This window comes from Saccostrea echinata, unplaced genomic scaffold, assembly GCF_033153115.1.
Source record: "Saccostrea echinata isolate AGI-Se365-2 ecotype Australia unplaced genomic scaffold, CSIRO_AGI_Sech_v1 ptg000054l, whole genome shotgun sequence".
In the NCBI taxonomy this organism is placed as follows: Eukaryota; Metazoa; Mollusca; class Bivalvia; order Ostreida; family Ostreidae; genus Saccostrea; species Saccostrea echinata.
The window spans coordinates 62439128-62460000 of NW_026889803.1; the positions used below are offsets into that span (position 1 = coordinate 62439128).

Genomic DNA, 20873 nt, shown 5'->3' on the forward strand with positions numbered 1-20873 from the left:
CATCAAGATATTTCTCTACATGTACATGTAACACATCCAGATATCTCTCTACAGTTAACATTATATAAATAGTGCATGTTTTTGAGGGTACCAGTTGAAATTGACATCCCAAAGGAAACCAGTGTCAACTGACAGCGGAGGTTGACAGTGTTTTTCGGAGGGTTTAATTTCAACTGTTACCCTCAAAAACATGCACTATTTTTTTAGTATACTGAATGTCTTATTGATTTAGGATGTCAGCAAGCAAAAAAAAACAAAAAAAAAACACGGAAATCGTCATTAAGTTCATGTTAGAAAGCTTTCAAACTCCCCGCTTCTGTTTTTTTCTCAATAAGAAAGCTTAAAAAAAGAATTGCTGCCCTCTTTATTGTTTGTTTTATACTCTGAGAGTCCTTTATCATCCAAAGTTTCATTATTTCTGCACTTGCAAGTATTTTTCGTTTGTTATTTTCAATCAAGTTGCATCAGACGCAAGCTTTGATTGACGTCAAGTTTATTTATTTGGCTTCTTTCAAATGCACAACTGACATTTTGAGAATGCTACAGTGAATATATGCATAATTTAATGCTCATTTTTGTTTTACATGCATGCATTTTCAGGACAAAACTGAAGGAGTTTCTACACAGTCGTGAGATTTCATGTGTTGTGAATTTAAATGATGTGTCCTCTGCTGTATCATCTGCTATCTGTTCTGGTCTTCATTTCGGTGTTCACTCCACTCAGTTCTCGTTTGCTGTCTTTCCTGGAGTGGCAGGTTTGTCTATTTATCATTGTGAGATTCATTAGAAAAAAATGGATTTGTCAAGTTATTTACATTGAATTGCATCTATCTTAGGACTTTGAATCATTCACAGTACATGTATTTATATTGACTTGTATATACCATAGTATAAAATGAGAACTGACACAGGTATAATGATCCTATGTTTATAAAGAAACCCAAGTGTAACTGACATGGTTAAATTACATTTTTCAAACAGGAGATATCCAACAACAGGACCTCTCCTGTCAAATGGAGGTACAAACAGTCTACTGTCAACACATGGAGAGTTCAGTCACACCAGATAAACTGAACTATCAGCATCATTACTGGGACCATCCCATCTACATAGATAAACTGGTTCTAAAGGTAAAGTTTTAGTTCAAAGTAAGCAGGCATCTAATGTATGTATATGTACACACACTGTTTGTAATATGAGAATGCAGCTGAAAAAAAAATGAGAAAAAAATTCATTTAATACTCAAGAATACAAAGCTAAGTAAATATTTTCATCTGATATCTTTCAAGAAATATATATATATTACACTGTATGTAATATTGGTATGTCAGATGATGAAGTCAGGGAGTGATGTGGAAGTGACATCTATTGTGATGAATGGGCAGCTAGAGTGGTCCTCCAACACCGTTAATGTCCTCCTCAGCTTTCTAAGTTCCCTACAGAGATCCCGCTCCTATTCAGGGGAGATCACTCTGCCAAGGCCCTCATCCAGTGTTCAAATGTCAGGAAATACACCGTTGAGATTACCTGCTGATTTAAAGATTACAATCAACTTTGAGGCAACTAACACAAGTGTGTTCATCACTAATAATTACAAAGGTGAGAGATATGGCCAGACAGACAGACAGACAAAAAGGTGGGCAAACATCCATGCAAAAACCAATATGACTCTTCCTATTGTTGGTTTCTTGATAAAGAGACTAAATATTAGTGATATCCTAGAGAAAACATTCAATCATTTGAGGATGACATTTGTTTAAAAATAAATAAGTTGTAAAAAAAATTTATTTATCTATTAAAGATTTTTACTTGTACAAAAAATATCATATGTCAATTTCTTTGCTGGCATATGCCATGATGTACAAAACATCGTATGTTTTGTACATCATTGAATATGCCAGCAGAGAAATTGCTATGTATGGTGCTAATTTATGGAAACATTTTTAAAATCTAAATTGTAGTTGGCTTGATGCTAAGATTGGACAGTGTCATTATGTGCAAACAACCTTCACAGACAGACCTGGCCATAGAGGGGGTCAAGGTCATTGCTGTTCAACTTACAGATCAGGTATGCATCATGGCCCTGAGGCTTGAAGAAGGGATGTATACTATAATTATACCTGATATATAGTTTAAACTAAGATGTTATTATAGACTATCATAGGACTGTTTAAATTAATACATAATAATGAAAGGGTGTAATACAAGATATGAGATTTACTACTGTTTTAAAAGGTTAAAAAAAACATTCAATTTAATAATTTCTTAATAAGGGTTTTGTATATTAAAGGTGTTGGGGGAGGAGGGATTTGGGTTAACTGTGCTCTTTTTTATTCCATTTTGTTACAGTTTGTAAAACTGCCGAGTCCTAGTGATCTACACAATCCAGCTGTTCACATTCAAAAAGTGGAAATTGTTATTTCACATACTCGGAATGTAAGTTTCAGAAATTCTATATTGTATTTATTACATGATGTTTTGTTTGAGTTATTTGACCATTTACTAGTATTTCTATTATTACTAATTTTATCGTTGTCTCAAGGGATTACAAGGAAATCACTATTTCTCAGACAATTCCTGTTTATAGATAAGTGCTTGTGAATCACTCATGCTGAAAATGTGATTATGTTTTCTCATTAGCTGTTGATATAATCTTTCCAGACACTGGACATAAAGGTGACCCAAACTGTGTCTTGTCACTGGGAGACCGGTCATCATATGTGTATCATCCAGGCACTGGAAGATACGAAGGAACTCGTAACAAAATTCAAAGGTATTCTATAAAAAAAATTATTGAACACAAATAAACTTGTCACCAAGCTCAAAAATACATATCTTGAAGAAGCTAAATGTAAGGTACATGCCATCAAAGTCAAATGTTCACTTTGCAAAAAGGACACCAAAAATTTATCACTTTATATAAACTTTACACCAAGAAACTAGCTAGGTTTAATGCTCATACATGTACTTATTACAAAGTGTTTGTAAGGAGAGAATTATGAAGAAAATAAATGTGAATTCAGCTGATGATAATTTCTGTGGTATGTAGTAATTGAAGATATTTTGAGATACTTATTGTATTTTTGTATACTGAAATTCAGTTTTAGTGTGTGTGTGTTATATTTAAATACAATTTTATTCAGTTTTTGACACAAGTAATTGTGACGTAGGCAACCCAATTTTTACAATATAAAGTAAATTTTTTATCCAATCAAATATTGTGTTATAAACAGAATTAAATTATTAAATAATGACCTGATATCCATTTCAGATTTTAAGAAACCGAGTCCACTCTTAAAGAATTCCTCTGCTAAGTTTAGGATGAAGATCAATGTGGGGGTTACAGCTAAAATGTCTCTGACACTAAAACTAGCACAGCAAAGATCGTAAGCCATCTTTTTACAAACAGAGAGTTTACTTTTAAGTCCCTTTTGTCCCTTTCAGTAATTTCAATTTTTTTTAAAATGTTGTTTTATTCAGAATGTTGTCTAATCTGGCCAATTTCTTTAGAACCAGTGATGACCAGATTAGACAAGTTTTACTGTAATCAGCAGGGCATGCATCTGTCTCAGAGTTTTGTTTAATTAGTAGGTAATCGAGGACAGATCATAGCAAACAAATTCTATGTCAAATCATTATACAGTAAAACTTGTTGAATCTGGACACCACTGGTTCCAAATTAATTGCTGGATTAGACAACATTTTTAACAATTGAATTTATTGAAAGGGACTTGAAGTTTACATCGTATTAGGCAAGATTTCAGAATACACAACATCCAGATTGTACAAGTTTCACTGTAAATACTTCTAAATTTGACCATATCTTTTGTGAATTCTTGGTATGATTATAATTGTCCAGTTTTGATACTAGGGAATGACCTTGATTTGCTGGTCGTTCTGTCAATACTGAAGCTACATGCATCTAGAATATCTCCTGTTGATTATACATTCCCAGTACATGTGCAGCTGTACTTGTACATGTTTATTTTCATTTTTCAGTCTAACTTTATTGGTGGAGGGTTTAGTCTTCAAAAGATCTGTAGCTGAAGTCTTGATGGAGATAAAGAATTTAGTCATTCAGTGTGATAAACACAAAGTATTCCATATTGAGGTAAGTCCCATCAGATTTATTGTGCAATTGAAGCAGTTTTGTACATGTAAATATGTAAAGTGATATGTTATGAAATATTTCTGTACAGGAGGTGTTGTTTGCTGCAATGGGCGATTCATTCTTGATGAAGGAAAGGTCGATTTTTGGGGATCTCACATTACAAACTAACCGTTCCTGGCAAGTTCACATTTTGCGTTTTTGACTTTAAAATGTATGTGACAGGACATTAGTGTTTATAAATGGTGTGAATCACAATATAAACAAAAATGTCACATTAAAATGTTCGAGGCATACATGTTTTTATATGGAATAAATACCCTTTGAGCACAATTTTATTTCTCTTCTAAGTGATTGCAAAATACAGTGTGGTATATGTACTTGGGGCACTAAATTTGTTTATTTTTTTCAGGAATATATCATTTACAAGTTTTAAAGTTTGCTTTCCATTCAACTATAACTTTGCTGAGTGCTTTGAAGAGGTAAGAAATAAGATGATTGGAGGTGTTTAGATTGATAGACGTTAATGGTTGTCAGATTGCCCAGGGCTAGTGAAAGTCTCATTGTACATCTCTGGTTGGGCAAGTGAATATTTCTGATAGAAACATATTTATTTTGAATGGCTTTGTAAATGAAATTCTTATAACTTTAAAATATGATTTTCCTCAGGAAGGTGACATTGTTTATTGCATTCAGAATCCCTTGCTAGTTCTAGATAAGTTGTTCCATATCAACATTCATTCAGTAATCAACTTTTCTGTTTTCTGCAATGTTAGTTGAAAAAATTATGCTCCAAGTCTAACAATTTTGTTACATCTGTATTATGAAATTAGATACTGTACTATGATATACTGGTATTTGATTAACTTATTTATAAAATGAATCAGATCAAATAAACTTGGTGTACAACTTATCATTATGTTAATTTATATTAATGTTAATGCAAGGCATTGCAAAGTCACCTCTGTTAGAATAATTGGGGGTGGGGAGTCGAGATAAACTGAAGTACCCTGGCTTACCAGATAAATGATATTGTTAAGAACCGTGCATTTAATATTTAATAATAGATAGTGTTAATCACCTATAAGTATTCCAATCAATGAAATATGTGTAAAAGTAATAAATTGAGCTTTTTTTTCTTCCTTTAAATTTAGTGCAGCCAAGTTTTACATTTGGACAAGTCAGAGTTTACTTGCCCAAAGGGCAAGTTGAAATGAAAATTAATGCCCATCCCTTTCGGTGTATATGTATGTTTGACTTATCTTTTCCTATTATTCAAACAGAATTGAAATAAACTGTTTATGACTTTTTTTTTAATGAAGTTTTTTTTTTTTAATGAAGTTTGTTAATTTGTTTAAATGGTGGAAGTTGGTTCACAATATACAAAGAAAGCCATTTACAGTGGACAGTAAACTCCCTCCAGATCTCAGGATTAAAGCTAAGGTACAAGTATATGTGTGAATCTTTAATTTGTTGAGTGTCCTTTAAGTAGAAATTGTTATATGTCCTTCTTAAGACAGGATGTATTAAGATATGGCATTCATGTCTGTCTATCTGTTTGTTAGCTTTTTCCAGCCTAGGATACTCAAACTTTGTCAGCTGATACATCTTGGGTAGAGAGTAAGTCGCACATTCAAAGTAGGTCTCTATGACCTTTAATTAAGATGGTATGGCAAAATCAAGTCCAGCTCATAACTGGAAAATCATCAAACTTGGTCAATTAATGCATCTTTGGGAGAAGATCTATTGCACCCTACATAAAGCTCACTGTAACCTTTGATTAAAGTGAAATTTAAAAAAAAAAGTTCTTAAATTACACAATCCCTACAGATGTAAAAGTATTGCTGATATACTGTAGAGCTATATATATATAACATTTATAATACTAGAGATAACCATTGTATCTGTCAAGTTAGAGATTATTTAATGAGTTTAGTGGAAGAAGATTGTCTTAATCTTTTTTTTTAGAGCATCTTTGATGAAGCAGGGTATTATCTATTTCTCTGGGATATTGGGCAGAGGGACCTGGCCTTTTGCAATTGATAGCATCTGTCAAATTTAAAATACAGTCAAACCTCATTATCTCAAACTCTAAGGGACCAAGAAAAATCTTCAAGATATCCGAGGGTTCGAGATATCCAGGGTAAAATACTTAAAGAATAAGGGTTTGGGACTTCCAAAGCACTTCGACATATCCATGGTATTTGAGATATATGTGTTTGAGATACCAAAGTTCAACTGTAGTTCTTGTTGGCTAGCCTTATTTTCAAAATTAATTTGGTAGATGCACATCAAAGATTTGAAATGGAAAAAAATTGAAATCTCTGTAGCAGGGTTGACATGATTTTTTTTCTATGCACTTTCATTTGTTTAATCTGATAATTAAATAATATTTGATGGGCATATCATGTGCTGTGGTTGTGCATTTTATGTTAAAATTTCAATCACACAGAAGGTTTCCTTTCGTTTGAATGCCTGTCTGTTTTTAATGTTCTTTGTATCAGATATTTGAGTCATAATATTCATGCAGTACAGTACATGTTTGTACATATCCATGGGGGTTTTATTTCTAGTCATTTACTATACAACTGAGTGACGACCCATTTGAGGTTAAACTAGGAGATAATTATGACTTGCTGAAAGATGAAAGCAATGAAGGCATCAAACGGCGCAAAGTATTGGACCAAAAAATTCAAGAGACAAGAAGTCGTGTCATCATACCTGGTAAGCAGTAAAGATTTCAGTATGTCAGTGTATATCTGGTAATATGCAAGATGATTGAAAAATAAATCTTTTCTAAGCAAATTGGACTACATATATCTTTTACACAGTATGATGATGCTAAATTAAGAACATGTTTATGCTTAGTCTAGTTTGAAGGTTTGCAGTTTTGTTATAAAAGTGTCTGCAAATTGTACCATAGGTTTGGTACAAGGATGCATGTACAAGTGTAGGAATTTTTTTATGATGTAAATAAGTATTGCTGCAGTATTAGTTTTAAGGTTTAATTAAATGCTTTTGACAGCTGATAAATTACAAGAGCTGTATGCCTCCCTGGCTAAGAAGAACAGTGACATCTACATTCAGAGATCACACCAGCTTTACACACAGACACCAATGAGAAGGAGGCTGTTTACGTGGGCCATGGAGGACGTGGAGATCCTAGCTCTAGCGGACCTCTCATTCCACGGCAAAGACAACGTAGTGGAGCACTTACAGGATATCGACAAGGACAGGTAATGACAGACTTCTCATGTAGTAAAATATAAACTGTATCTATATGTATGTGTGAACCATTGTCAGTTTTGTTAATAAATAACAAAATATTTAATGAATTTACTGACAAAGTTATAGACCGTCATTGTGCAGATATTCCCTGAAAAACTTAATGTGTGTGTGTGTGTGCATTTTGTTTATTCTTTTGAGTTTATAAAAATGCTACTATGCATGTACATTGTAACATACATTTACATTTATGTATTGGTTGGATTAGAGAGAATGTGATTATGGATTGTAAAAAAAGATACTTTGTATTAACAGTCCGTACCCAGGTGAGGGTTTAGACTTTGTGACCCTCTGGTGTAGAATGGTCAATGTCAGCCTGAGCTCCTGGATAATTACAATGAGGGACTACCCCCAGCCCTGGCTGGATGTCAAGGACATGCATTTGTGGGGAAGACTCATAGGAGCAGAGCAGGAAGGATTAAAAAGAGGTCTGTATTGTACACTTGTATAGATATCAGAAAATAAGAACTCGTCTGTATTATACATGTATATATATCGGAAAATAAGAACTTGTCTGTATGATAGATGTACACATATAAATATCACAAAATAATGACTATTAAGTTGAAATTTGTATAAATATGGCAAAGAAAAGACTAAAAAGTGGTCTGTTTAGATGATGCTTGTATAGATATCACAAAGCAAGGATTTTCAATTAGAATTCCATTTTGTGTTTATTAGGTTACCTGAGCTGTTAAGCTCAAGTGAGAATTTCTTATTACATTTTGTCTGGCATATGTCTGTCTGTAAGTTTTTAGCTCTACTGGTCAGAGACCAGAAGAGCTTATGCGATAGTAAGGTGTCCGTCGTCCGTCCGTCCGTCTGTCTGTCTGTCTGTCTGTCTGTCTGTCTGTCTGTCCGTCTGTCTGTAAACAATTTTTCAAAACGCTACTCCTCCTACAGTTTTGGTCCGATTTCAATATAACTTGGCACACAAGTAGACTACACTAAGATACATAATTTAGTGCATCGGTTTTTGATTTCGATGGACGGTGTTGCCATGGTTACTAAAAATAGAAATTTCTGTGAAATTTCTTCAAAACGCTACTCCTCCTACAGTTTTGGTCCGAATTCAATATAACTTGGCACACAAGTAGACTACACTAAGATACATAATTTAGTGCATCGGTTTTTGATTTCAATGGACGGTGTTGCCATGGTTACTAAAAATAGAAATTTCTGTGAAATTTCTTTAAAACGCTACTCCTCCTACAGTTTTGGTCCAAATTCAATATAACTTGGCACACAAGTAGACTACACTAAGATACATAATTTAGTGCATCGGTTTTTGATTTCGACGGACGGTGTTGCCATGGTTACTAAAAATAGAAATTTCTGTGAAATTCCTTTAAAACGCTACTCCTCCTACAGTTTTGGTCCGATTTCAATATAACTTGGCACACAAGTAGACTACACTAAGATACATAATTTAGTGCATCGGTTTTTGATTTCGACAGACGGTGTTGCCATGGTTACTAAAAATAGAAATTTCTGTGAAATTCCTTTAAAACGCTACTCCTCCTACAGTTTTGGTCCGATTTCAATATAACTTGGCACACAAGTAGACTACACTAAGATACATAATTTAGTGCATCGGTTTTTGATTTCGATGGACGGTGTTGCCATGGTTACTAAAAATAGGAATTTCTGTGAAATTCCTTTTAAACACTACTCCTGCTACAGTTTTAGTCTGCTTCTAATATAATTAGGCATACCAGAAGACTATACTAAGATACATAATTTATTGCATTTTTTTGAATTCGATGAACAGTGTTGCCATGGTTACTTAAAATAGAAATGTCTGTGAAATTCCTTTAAAACGTTACTCCTCCTACAATTTTGGTCTGATTTCAATCTAATTTGGCACACAGTTAGAATACACTACGATACATAATATGTATTTCTGTTTTTTTTTATTTGGGTGAATGGTGTTGTCATGGTTACCGGTACTAAACATAGAAATTTCCGTGAAATACTTTCAAAACGCTACTACTCCTAGTTTTCATTTGATTTCAATAACTTGTCACAAAAGTAGACTACATTAAGATACATAATTCTATTTATTGTTGCATGTTGCAATGTTTCAAATCCAAGTGCTACTTTTCTTTTGTTATACAAACAGACCAGTAGAGCTACAGTCTCATCAGAGACTTCTGGTTGAAATTTTCAATTTTTTCTTCGGAACCACTGGACCAATTTCACTTAACTTTTACAAAGCATCCCTTGGGTGAAGGGAATTCAAATCTGTTCAAATGAAGGGCCATGCCTTCTTTCAAGGGGAGATAATTAAGAATTAGTGAAAGTCTTAAAATCTTCTTCTCAAGAACCACTGGGTCAGAAAAGATGAACTTTTGTGAAAGCATCATTACATGTGTACATTCAAGTTTGTTAAAATCATGACCCCTGGAGGTAGGGTGGGGCCAAAATTAGCAATGTTTTACATAAGAACATATAAGAAAAAAATTCTTCTCAAGAACAGAAAAGCCATGATTAGTCATATTAATATAATCAATTCCAGATAATGTATATTCAAGTTTAATCAAGTCAAGGGGGTAGGATGGGGCCACAATAGGTAATCAATGTTTTACATAAGGAATATATATAGAAAACAATTTTTAAAAATCCCCCCCCCCCCCCAAAAAAAAAAACAGGAAAGTTATAATTAGTCATATTGATATTGAAGCATCCTCAGGTAGTGTAGATTCAAGTTTGTTCAAATCATGGCAACATGGGTAGGATGGGGCCACAATAGGAGAAGTTTACATAGGAATACAGTAATACTTGGTATTAAGAACTCACGCAGACCTCAGGTTTTGCTTCTACATAACCGAGATTTTATGAATATAAGAAATATAGTAAAAGGTCTCCTATGGGATTCCTAAAAATTCCTTATGAGATTTCCCTCTAAGCAATTTCTTTATAACAAAGATTTACTATATGTAGGAAAAATCTTTAAAAATCTTTCTTTAATGAACAGCAAAGTCATAATTAGTCATATTGATATGCAAACATCATCAGGTAGCTTAGATTCAAGTCTGTTCAGATCAGGGCCCTCGGGGTTGAGGCTACAATAGGGGTCAGAGTTTTACAAGGGAGTATATATAGGATGAAATCTTTTCAAGAGTGGCAAGGCCACACTAAATCATATGAGTTAGCAAAACCTAACTGTGGGCAATATGGAGTCAATTTTCTTCATAACCTTAGAGAGGGAGATTATTAAAATAAAAATTCTTCTGATGAAGAACAGCAGGACCAAATTGACATGTGAGTGTTGTGGCCCATGAGCCTCTTGTTCAGTTTGATTAATGTTTATTGCGAAAATCTACACTTTGATTTTTGGAATTTATAGCTAAGAGTTCAGAAGTCATGAAATGTGTTGTTAGGAAGCCTTATATTTGAAATATGACAATGATAAGGGTGTTTTGATTTCAGCTAAGAGATCCTGTACCGTGTCAGTGGGAGGGCCATGGGGAGATATGGCCGTGGAAAGAAACCTACCTGCTCTCAAATTCTACCATGACTTCAGCTGTGGTGAGTACTGCTCTCAAATTCTACCGTGACTTCAGCTGTGGTGAGTACTGCTCTCAAATTCTACCGTGACTTCATCTGTGGTGAGTACTGCTCTCAAATTCTACCATGACTTCAGCTGTGATGAGTACTGCTCTCAAATTCTACCATAACTTCAGCTGTGGTGAGTACTGTATGTCATTTTAATTCCACGGTGTTAAAATTTCACGATTTCTCTAAAAGTACCAATCGCTATTGTTTTAATTTCACGCTGCAAGAAACTAATTAAAATTTCGTATAAGCATTTAAACGTTTTTAAAAACAAATGATAACATTCACTATGGATTTGATTTTGCAGAAAAATGATTAATCGCAAATATAGTGAAATTAAAACCATCGTGATTATTTGCCAATCTACAGTATATGCTCATCCTCTTCATATCATTTTGGGCTTTAAGTCTCGGAGAAGTGTTGAGATTTTTTTAATATTGGTTTTTAAGAATATAAAATTAGTCAGACTTGTAACTCAGCTAGGGGGATATCAGGGAGAATGTGCTCATTTTTAGTATTCCAGTAGGTACTTTTTTAGAGCAGTTCTTTTTCAAATGACAAATGTGTACTTCAGTCTAAATATTTTTGTGAAGTAGTCATATTGCATTAGAAACACAGGACGGGACAATAGAAATTTAAGAGATAGATAGCTAGTAGGTGGATTTGCCCTTATAAAGAGAAATAGCTCTATAACGTATACCGTATTCTCCCTATTAAGCACCCCTACCCATATAAGCACCCCCTGGAATATTTTCTGATTGTATGAGAATAAAGGTTCCTCTTTATTAACTTTTCATCTCAACACAGTTTGCCAATTCCATCAGATCTACATAAAAATCCATTGAAAATGGATATGTTTGATAAAATTGACCATGCCAGTGATCTGTTTGAGCAGAGAAAGAGTGATTGACAAAATCATGAACAATTTATATTTCCCACAAATCATTTAATGGATAGGGTAACGGTATAAATTTGAATTAAGTTTTGACACAGTTGGTTCATTTAGTTTCAATCATTTAATTTCAACATGACTGTAAAGTAACCGCCCCTTTTTGCAGTTTTTTAGCACAGGGGCACTTAAAAGGGAGAATACCATAACTGTTGCCTTTATTTGTGTTATCTACAACAACATTTCGTCTCAAATTTTGTCCCACATGAGGCATGCAGATATAATGGACATGAATTTTATTTTCCAAATAATTAAAAGCTTTATTATGTTTATTTTCATATTAAAACTTCAACTACAGAATTTGTGATTCTTTTTAGATGTACAGTCTTGGATAATGGCTTATGGTGCTTGCTGGGAACCAGCTATGGCTCAATATAACCTGTCCATGGATCTGGTTAACAAGCCCTCTGTTGACCCCAGTCGACCCCTACCCTGGTGGGACAAGATCCGCCTCCTCCTGCATGGTCGACTAACCATGTCTGTAGAACAGATGAGCTGGCTTTATCATGCCTCATTTGATCCATACAACACCACAGAACTGATGGACTGGTCCTGGACTAACCTCATTCTGGATTGGACCAATGGTACAAAGTTCACTTTATAGCTCATTTAAATCCAAGGCTTAATTAAAAGAGTGTTCTGATCAAAGTGTGTCTGGTTATCTGATTGTCTAAGCTCAGTTTCAAAGAAACTATTCAAGATATTTTTATCAAACTTCATATGCTGATACATACTGATGAGAGCTTTTTGACTGTATCAACAATTTTTGACCTTGACATTTCCATTGACCTTGACCTCACTTTTCTTAAATTAGTGTTAAGCTCAGTTGTATAGAAACCATTCATGATAGTGATATCAAACTTATATGCTGATACATATTGAAGTAAGCTATTTTACTGCATCTGTTCAACAATTTTTGACCTTGATCTCACTTTTCTTAAATTATTGTTTAGCTCAGTTTTACAGAAACCATTGTAATGTAGGATTGCGCCCCAGGAAAGGGTTTATTGCATAGATCTATTCATTTGTCAGATGAAGCGAAAAAGAGAGCCATGCAATGCAAGAGCATTGTGCTACACTGGACCATTGATATTTACAATGGCCAAAAAAGTAGCCTTCTGCGTAATACAAACTGCAGCCAAAGCAAATCTTCTGGAAATGTGTTTTGATTTAAAAAAAAAAAAAAAAAAAGAATAAGGAGACATTTGAATATATGAAACAAAGTGTTATTTTTGTAGAATTTTTTTAAAGAGTAATACATGTATCTCTTTTAAGAATAATAAAACTTTGTCTACCTTTATTACAATTACAGCAAAGTTCAGATTAAAAGGTGACTTGGACATCTACGCAAGAACAGCTTCTAAGTATGATGATTGTAAACTTCTTCATCTTCCAAACCTTAGTCTGTGGTAAGTCATGTGGTTTGATGTATTCTACAGTTATTTACCCAACATAAATGATGACCCCAGGCCTCACCCATGTGGTAACCTGACCTGATTGAGGCAAACAGCTGTCTTAAGCAGCAGTGTTAACTACTCTCAAGGTGCAAACTTAACCAATGTTCAATCTTTGATCCTTTTTGTCATCAGAATATCAGAATTATTTGATGGAAAGATTGTGTATGATCTAAATTTGTGTCATGAACTTGACTTTTTTAGTTCAAGGACCTTGACTTGAGCAGAGAAACATTTGCATCTCATTTTAAGCACAAGGTTTAATTTTTTATGGGAAGGTGACCTTCAACCAAGGTCATTTGGACAAATTAAAGGTCATTGTTTTTTAAAAGATATATAATTCCTGTCCAACTTATTTTTGTGTGATTCAGAAACATTAGAAGCCGACAGCTACAGAAAGATGCTCAATTGCTCATGATACTATATAACTTTGACAGTGCATTTTCAATTGGAAAATTGTATTACATCTGTGTTCCATACTGTAAATCACTTTTTATTCACGAGAATTTTATTTTTGTGTAATTATGCAAGTCTGTCTGCTCACGAAAATTTTATTCTTTTATATATTTGTATTGTTAAGGATTACCGGGTATATACAACAAAAAGCTTGTCTCGTAAAAATTTTGTCTTGCTAATAAATACCAAATAGCTATCTGGCGAAAATAAGGTGTTGCAAAAATATAGTGATCTACAGTACCTTTGTTCAGGCACATTAAAAGCTCTCATAAGAAGATGTTATTTGAATAATCTTGCTCAAAGGTTATTTGACAAGGTCACCTAGGCCATGTTGTGACAAAAAGATAGCTTATCATCTCACAGTCTGCCTTGACCTAGATCAAAGATCGTATCTTGCTATTTTCAAGTTTCAAAGGCACAAAAAATTATAAATTATTTTACAAAGATGCATTGGTAGCTCATATCTGATACAAATGTTGCTTACAACAAAGTACATGTATTTGCATTGTAAGTTAGAATATTATCAAACAATCTAAAGCAGTCAATGAGTGTTCCTTAGAAATCTAGTTATTAGAGACCCACAACAAAATAGATATTATATTCTGTTGCTGTCATTAGTCATGACTTATTTTATCTGCCAGCAGTTTTATCTGATACAATAACTTGTGATTACCTTTCACAACAAAGTATTAAATGTGAAGAAAGTCATTAGGTCAGTAGATCAAGATTATTGATCCGGCCTTGGATGACTTTGCCAGAATTGTTATTTATTGGAAAATACTGAAAATTCTCTTTTAATTAATTCTCACTTGATTTCTGAGTATTAGTTTTCTTTACATTGTAATTTGTTTCAGTGTGAAGTTGGGTTGGATTTGTCTGGGTGATGCCAATGATCATCACTCTGTGATGCCATGTGCTCCTGATAAAGTGCCAGAGTACTCACTGGAGGTAAACCCCAACTCTAAAGAACTGTAAAAGCCTTCATTTCAAAATAAAACCCCAACTCTAAAGAAGTGTAGAAGCCTCCATTTCAAATTAAAACCCCAGATCTAAATAAGAGTGGAAGCTTTCATTTCAAATTAAATTAGATAATTTCATATCCTTGTTATTTAGCTTTATCAGTGTTGTTAATTGCTATGAATTAATACACTGTACTTTAAATGATACATTTCTCCCATTGAAGTTATGGCTGAAATTGGGTACATGTACACCTCATCAATTTATAGTGGTTTTTTTTTTAATTAAAAAAAACTCCTTTTAGGAGCATGACTCATTCCGAGCCTTCAGATCTCAAAACCTAAATTTGGAGATTTCCATGGATACAAAGCCAAAGAGAGACAACACTCTGAATGTTCCAAGCTGTCTTTTTTATGCCAGCACTCTGAAATTTTTGGATAAAATTGGGGTAAGATGTGAAATGATTTGGTAAGATTATAAATAAGTAAATTGAATAGATACAATAATTTAAATATAAACATTTCACAACTGTTTTTAGCTCACCTGAGCTGAAAGCTCAAGTGAGCTTTTCTGATCACATTTTGTCTGTAGTCCGTCTGTCTGTAAACTTTTCACATTTTCGACTTCTTCTCCAGAACCACTGGGCCAATTTCAACCAAACTTGCCACAAAGCATCCTTGGGTGAAGGGGATTCAAGTTTGTTAAAATGAAGGGCCACGCCCTCTTTCAAGGGGAGATAATTAAGAATTAGTGAAAAATGAATAGCATCTTTAAAAAATCTTCTTCTCAAGAACCACAGGGCCAGGAAAGATGAAACTCATATGGAAGCATCCCCAGGTAGTGTAGATTCAAGTTTGTTCAAATCATGACCCCCGGGGGTAGGGCGGGGCCACAATGGAGGATCAAAGTTTTACATAGAAATATATAGGAAAAATCTTTAAAAATCTTCTTCTCAAGAACAGTAAAGCCATGAAGAGTCATATTTATATGGCATCCCCAGGTAGTGTAGATTCAAGTTTGTTCAAATCATGACCCCCGGGGGTAGGGCGGGGCCACAATGGAGGATCAAAGTTTTACATAGAAATATATAGGAAAAATCTTTAAAAATCTTCTTCTCAAGAACAGTAAAGCCATGAAGAGTCATATTTATAGGGAAGCATCCTCAGGAAGTGTAGATTCAATTTTGTTCAAATCATGACCCCCGGGGGTAGGCCGGGGCCACAATGGAGGATCAAAGTTTTACATAGAAATATATAGGAAAAATCTTTAAAAATCTTCTTCTCAAGAACAGTAAAGCCATGAAGAGTCATATTTATAGGGAAGAATCCCCAGGTAGTGTAGATTCAAGTTTGTTCAAATCATGACCCCCGGGGGTAGGGCGGGGCCACAATGGAGGATCAAAGTTTTACATAGAAATATATAGGAAAAATCTTTAAAAATCTTCTTCTCAAGAACAGCAAAGCCATGAAGAGTCATATTTATATGGCATCCCCAGGTAGTGTAGATTCAAGTTTGTTCAAATCATGACCCCCGGGGGTAGGGCGGGGCCACAATGGAGGATCAAAGTTTTACATAGAAATATATAGGAAAAATCTTTAAAAATCTTCTTCTCAAGAACAGTAAAGCCATGAAGAGTCATATTTATAGGGAAGCATCCTCAGGAAGTGTAGATTCAATTTTGTTCAAATCATGACCCCCGGGGGTAGGGCGGGGCCACAATGGAGGATCAAAGTTTTACATAGAAATATATAGGAAAAATCTTTAAAAATCTTCTTCTCAAGAACAGTAAAGCCATGAAGAGTCATATTTATAGGGAAGCATCCCGAGGTAGTGTAGATTCAAGTTTGTTCAAATCATGACCCCCGGGGGTAGGGCGGGGCCACAATGGAGGATCAAAGTTTTACATAGAAATATATAGGAAAAATCTTTAAAAATCTTCTTCTCAAGAACAGTAAAGCCATGAAGAGTCATATTTATATGGAAGAATCCTCAGGAAGTGTAGATTCAATTTTGTTCAAATCATGACCCCCGGGGGTAGGGCGGGGCCACAATGGAGGATCAAAGTTTTACATAGAAATATATAGGAAAAATCTTTAAAAATCTTCTTCTCAAGAACAGTAAAGCCATGAAGAGTCATATTTATAGGGAAGCATCCCCAGGTAGTGAAGATTCAATTTTGTTCAAATCATGATCCCCGGGGGTAGGGCGGGGTCACAAAGGAGGATCAAAATTTTACATAGAAATATATAGGAAAAATCTTTAAAAATCTTCTTCTCAAGAACAGCAAAGCCATGAAGAGTCATATTTACATGGAAGCATCCTCAGGAAGTGTAGATTTAATTTTGTTCAAATCATGACCCCCGGGGGTAGGGCGGGGCCACAATGGAGGATCAAAATTTTACATAGAAATATATAGGAAAAATCTTTAAAAATCTTCTTCTCAAGAACAGTAAAGCCATGAGGAGTCATATTTATATGTAAGAATCCTCAGGTAGTGTAGATTCAAGTTAGTTCAAATAATGACCCCCGGGGGTAGGGCGGGGCCACAATGGAGGATCAAAGTTTTACATAGAAATATATAGGAAAAATCTTTAAAAATCTTCTTTTCAAGAACAGCAAAGCCATGAAGAGTCATATTTACATGTATAGGGAAGCATCCTCAGGAAGTGTAGATTCAATTTTGTTCAAATCATGACCCCCGGGGGTAGGGCGGGGCCACAATGGAGGATCAAAGTTTTACATAGAAATATATAGAGAAAAATCTTTAAAAATCTTCTTCTCAAGAACAGCAAAGCCATGAAGAGTCATATTTATATGGAAGCATCCTCAGGAAGTGTAGATTCAAGTTTGTTCAAATCATGACCCCCGGGGGTAGGGTAGGGCCACAATGGAGGATCAAAGTTTTACATAGAAATATATAGGAAAAATCTTTAAAAATCTTCTTTTCAAGAACAGTAAAGCCATGAAGAGTCATATTTATATGGAAGAATCCTCAGGAAGTGTAGATTCAATTTTGTTCAATTCATGGCTCCCGGGGGTAGGGCGGGGCCACAATGGAGGATCAAAGTTTTACATAGAAATATATAGGAAAAATTTCTTCTCAAGAACAGCAAAGCCATAAGGAGTCAAATTTATATGGAAGCATCCTCAGGTAGTGTAGATTCAATTTTGTTCAAATGATGACCCCCGGGGGTAGGGTGGGGCCCAATGGGGAATCGAAAGTTTTACATAAGAACATATAGAAAAAAATTTCTTCTCAAGAACAGAAAAGCTATGTTAGTCTTATTGATATGGAAGCATCCTCGGGTAATGTAGATTCAAGTTTGTTCAAATGATGACCCCTGAGATAGGGAGGAGCTACAATGGGGGATCAAATTTTTACAAATGAATAAATGGGAAAATTCTTTTAAAATCTTCTCAAGTACAACAAATTCATTTGTTATATTGACATGAAAGCATCATCAGGTAGTTTAAAATTCAAGCCCCCCCCCCCCCCCCCCTTCATTACTGATTTGATTTGTGCCTTAGTCTAGCCAGTGTGCTCAGGTGAGCGATGTGGCCCATGGGCCTCTTGTTCTTATCAACCTCTTATCAATTACCTGCATTTCATGTGGCACTGAAACATAAAAGATATAACTTGAAGTTGGTAAAAACCTGTTTTCATAAAAATTAAAGAGGTTTAGCAAACCAATGTGTATGCATACATGTACGTGTAGCAGGGGATTCCCCCCTGGAAATCTGTTCATTACATCATTAGTTTTGTTATTGATGAATTTCTACACATATCCACTTACGTGTAGATGGCCAAGTACATGCAAGTCCAAACTTGTAGCTTATATTTAATTTCCTTATCTTCTGTTTATTTCAATAAAATGTGCGTTTTTAGGTCACCTGAGTCACTCAGGTGACCTATTGCTATCTGTTTTTGTCCGTCGGCGTGCGATGTGCGTTAACATTTGAACATTTTTAGCTTCTTCTCTGAAACCGCTCAACCAATTTCAACCAAATTTGGCATATAGCATCTATGGGTGAAGGGGAACAAAAATTGTGAATTTCATGGTCCCTGCCCCCTTGGGGCCTGAGGGGTGGGGCTAAAATCACCAAAATTAATGCAATCTTTAAAAATCTTTTTCTTTACTCCTGGACATCAAGCAGTCAAACTGTTGGCATGATTGTAATGAGCATTGAGTTCTCAACCAAAATTTTGAAATTCATGGCCCCAGGGTCAGGGGTTCTGGTGCTAGGGCGGGGCTATATAGATCATATAGTGAAAGTGCATTATTTCTTTGAAAATCTTCTTCTCTGCTCCTGGGTATTAAATAAAGTAACTAAGTATATAGTTATGATGAGTAAGAGTGCCTCTTCCAAAATTGTGAAATTCATGGCCCCAGGGGCAGCGGTTCTGGTGTAAGGGCGGGGCTCTATTGATTATATAGTGAAAATGCATTAATTCTTTGAAAATCTTCTTCTCTGCTCCTGGGTATTAAATAAAGTAACTAAGTATATAGTTATGATGAGTAAGAGTGCCTCTTCCAAAATTGTGAAATTCATGGCCCCAGGGGCAGCGGTTCTGGTGTAAGGGCGGGGCTCTATTGATTATATAGTGAAAATGCATTAATTCTTTGAAAATCTTCTTCTCTGCTCCTGGGTATTAAATTCAGTAACTAAGTACATCATTATGATGAGCAAGAGAACCTCTTTCAAAATTGTGAATTTCATGGCCCCAGGGGCAGGGGTTCTGGTGTTAGGGCGGGGCTCTATTGATTATATAGTGAAAATGCATTAATTCATTGAAAATCTTCTCCTCTGCTCCTGGGTATTAGATAAACTAACTAAGTACATAGTTATGATGAGCAAGAGTGCCTCTTTCAAAATTGTGAATTCCATGGCCCCTGGGTCAGGGGTTCTGGTGTTAGGGTGGGGCTCTATTGATTATATAGTGAAAATGTATTAATTCTTTGAAAATCATCTTCTCTACTCCTGGGTATTATTGAAACACATTAGATACATAGTTATGATAATCAAGGATGCCTCTTCCAAATTTGTGAAATTCGTGGCCCCTGGATCAGGGGTTCTGGTGTTAGGGTGGGGCTCTATTGATTATAAAGTGAAAATGTTTTAATTCTTTAAAAATCTTTTTCTCTGCACATGGGTATTATTTAAACAAACTAAGTACATTGTTATGATAAGCAAGGATGTCTCTTCCAAAATTGTGAAATTCATGGCCCCGGGGACAGGAGTTCTGGTGCTAGGGCGGGGCTATATAAATCCTATAGTCAAGGTGAATTATTTCTTTGAAAATCTTCTTCTCTGCCCCTGGGTATTGTTTAAACAGACTAAGTACATTGTTATGATATGCAAGGATGCCTCTTCCAAAATTGTGAATTTTATGACCCCAGGTTTAAGGATTCTGGTGATGAGGGGGGGGGGGGGGGGGGGGGGGGGCTTCTATTGATTATAAAGTGAAAAAGCAAAATTTCTTTGAAAATATTCTTTTCTGCTTCTGGTTAAAAAAGCAAAGACGCTAAGTGTATAGTTATGATGAGCAAGAGTGCTTCTTTCAGAATAGTAAATTTTATGACCCCTGGGTCAGATGTGCTGGTGTGAGGGTGCAGCTCTTGATAATATAGTGAAAATGCATTAATTCTATTAAATAATCCTGTTTGCTCCTTAGTGTTAAGCAGATAAACAAAGTGATTAGTTACGATGAGCAAACTTATGGTCCCAGGGTCAGAAGCTCTGGTGTTTCGGGGGGGGGGGGGGGGGGTGGGGGGGGGGCTCTATTGATAATATAGTGAATCTGTAGTAAAAATGCATTATTTCTTTAAAAATCTTCTCCGCACCTGGGCATATCTGAGGTAAATAGAATAAAAAATTTTAGGAGGAAGGGAATTTTTACCAGATTTTTGAACATCTGGACCATTTGGTCAAGTGTTCTGGTCCTGGCCAGGGCTCTATTAGTTTGTATTCTACTGAGAGGAGTTATAACTTGTCTTATTAAATGTTCATCAAAGACCAAGAGAGGCCAATGTAAGAGATTTCAACAAGGGATTAAAATAGTACAGAAGCATTGATAATTTGTTAATATACCGTATGGTGATAGTGA

At 35.1% G+C, this 20873-nt stretch overlaps 1 protein-coding gene across 1 annotated transcript in view; it reads left to right on the forward strand.

Moving 5' to 3' along the window:
• Positions 1-20873, forward strand: part of LOC133205091 (protein hobbit-like) — a 64892-nt gene that overhangs the window by 21780 nt on the left and 22239 nt on the right. Inside the window, exons 15-33 of the mRNA XM_061340832.1 lie at positions 601-755; positions 982-1130; positions 1332-1599; positions 1962-2068; positions 2350-2436; positions 2662-2773; positions 3272-3386; positions 4000-4111; positions 4200-4288; positions 4521-4590; positions 5450-5551; positions 6682-6832; positions 7134-7344; positions 7649-7821; positions 10826-10924; positions 12218-12484; positions 13213-13309; positions 14665-14758; positions 15072-15215. Of these exons, the coding sequence (XP_061196816.1) occupies positions 601-755; positions 982-1130; positions 1332-1599; positions 1962-2068; positions 2350-2436; positions 2662-2773; positions 3272-3386; positions 4000-4111; positions 4200-4288; positions 4521-4590; positions 5450-5551; positions 6682-6832; positions 7134-7344; positions 7649-7821; positions 10826-10924; positions 12218-12484; positions 13213-13309; positions 14665-14758; positions 15072-15215 (2602 nt within the window). The remainder of the gene's footprint in view (positions 1-600; positions 756-981; positions 1131-1331; positions 1600-1961; positions 2069-2349; positions 2437-2661; positions 2774-3271; positions 3387-3999; positions 4112-4199; positions 4289-4520; positions 4591-5449; positions 5552-6681; positions 6833-7133; positions 7345-7648; positions 7822-10825; positions 10925-12217; positions 12485-13212; positions 13310-14664; positions 14759-15071; positions 15216-20873) is intronic.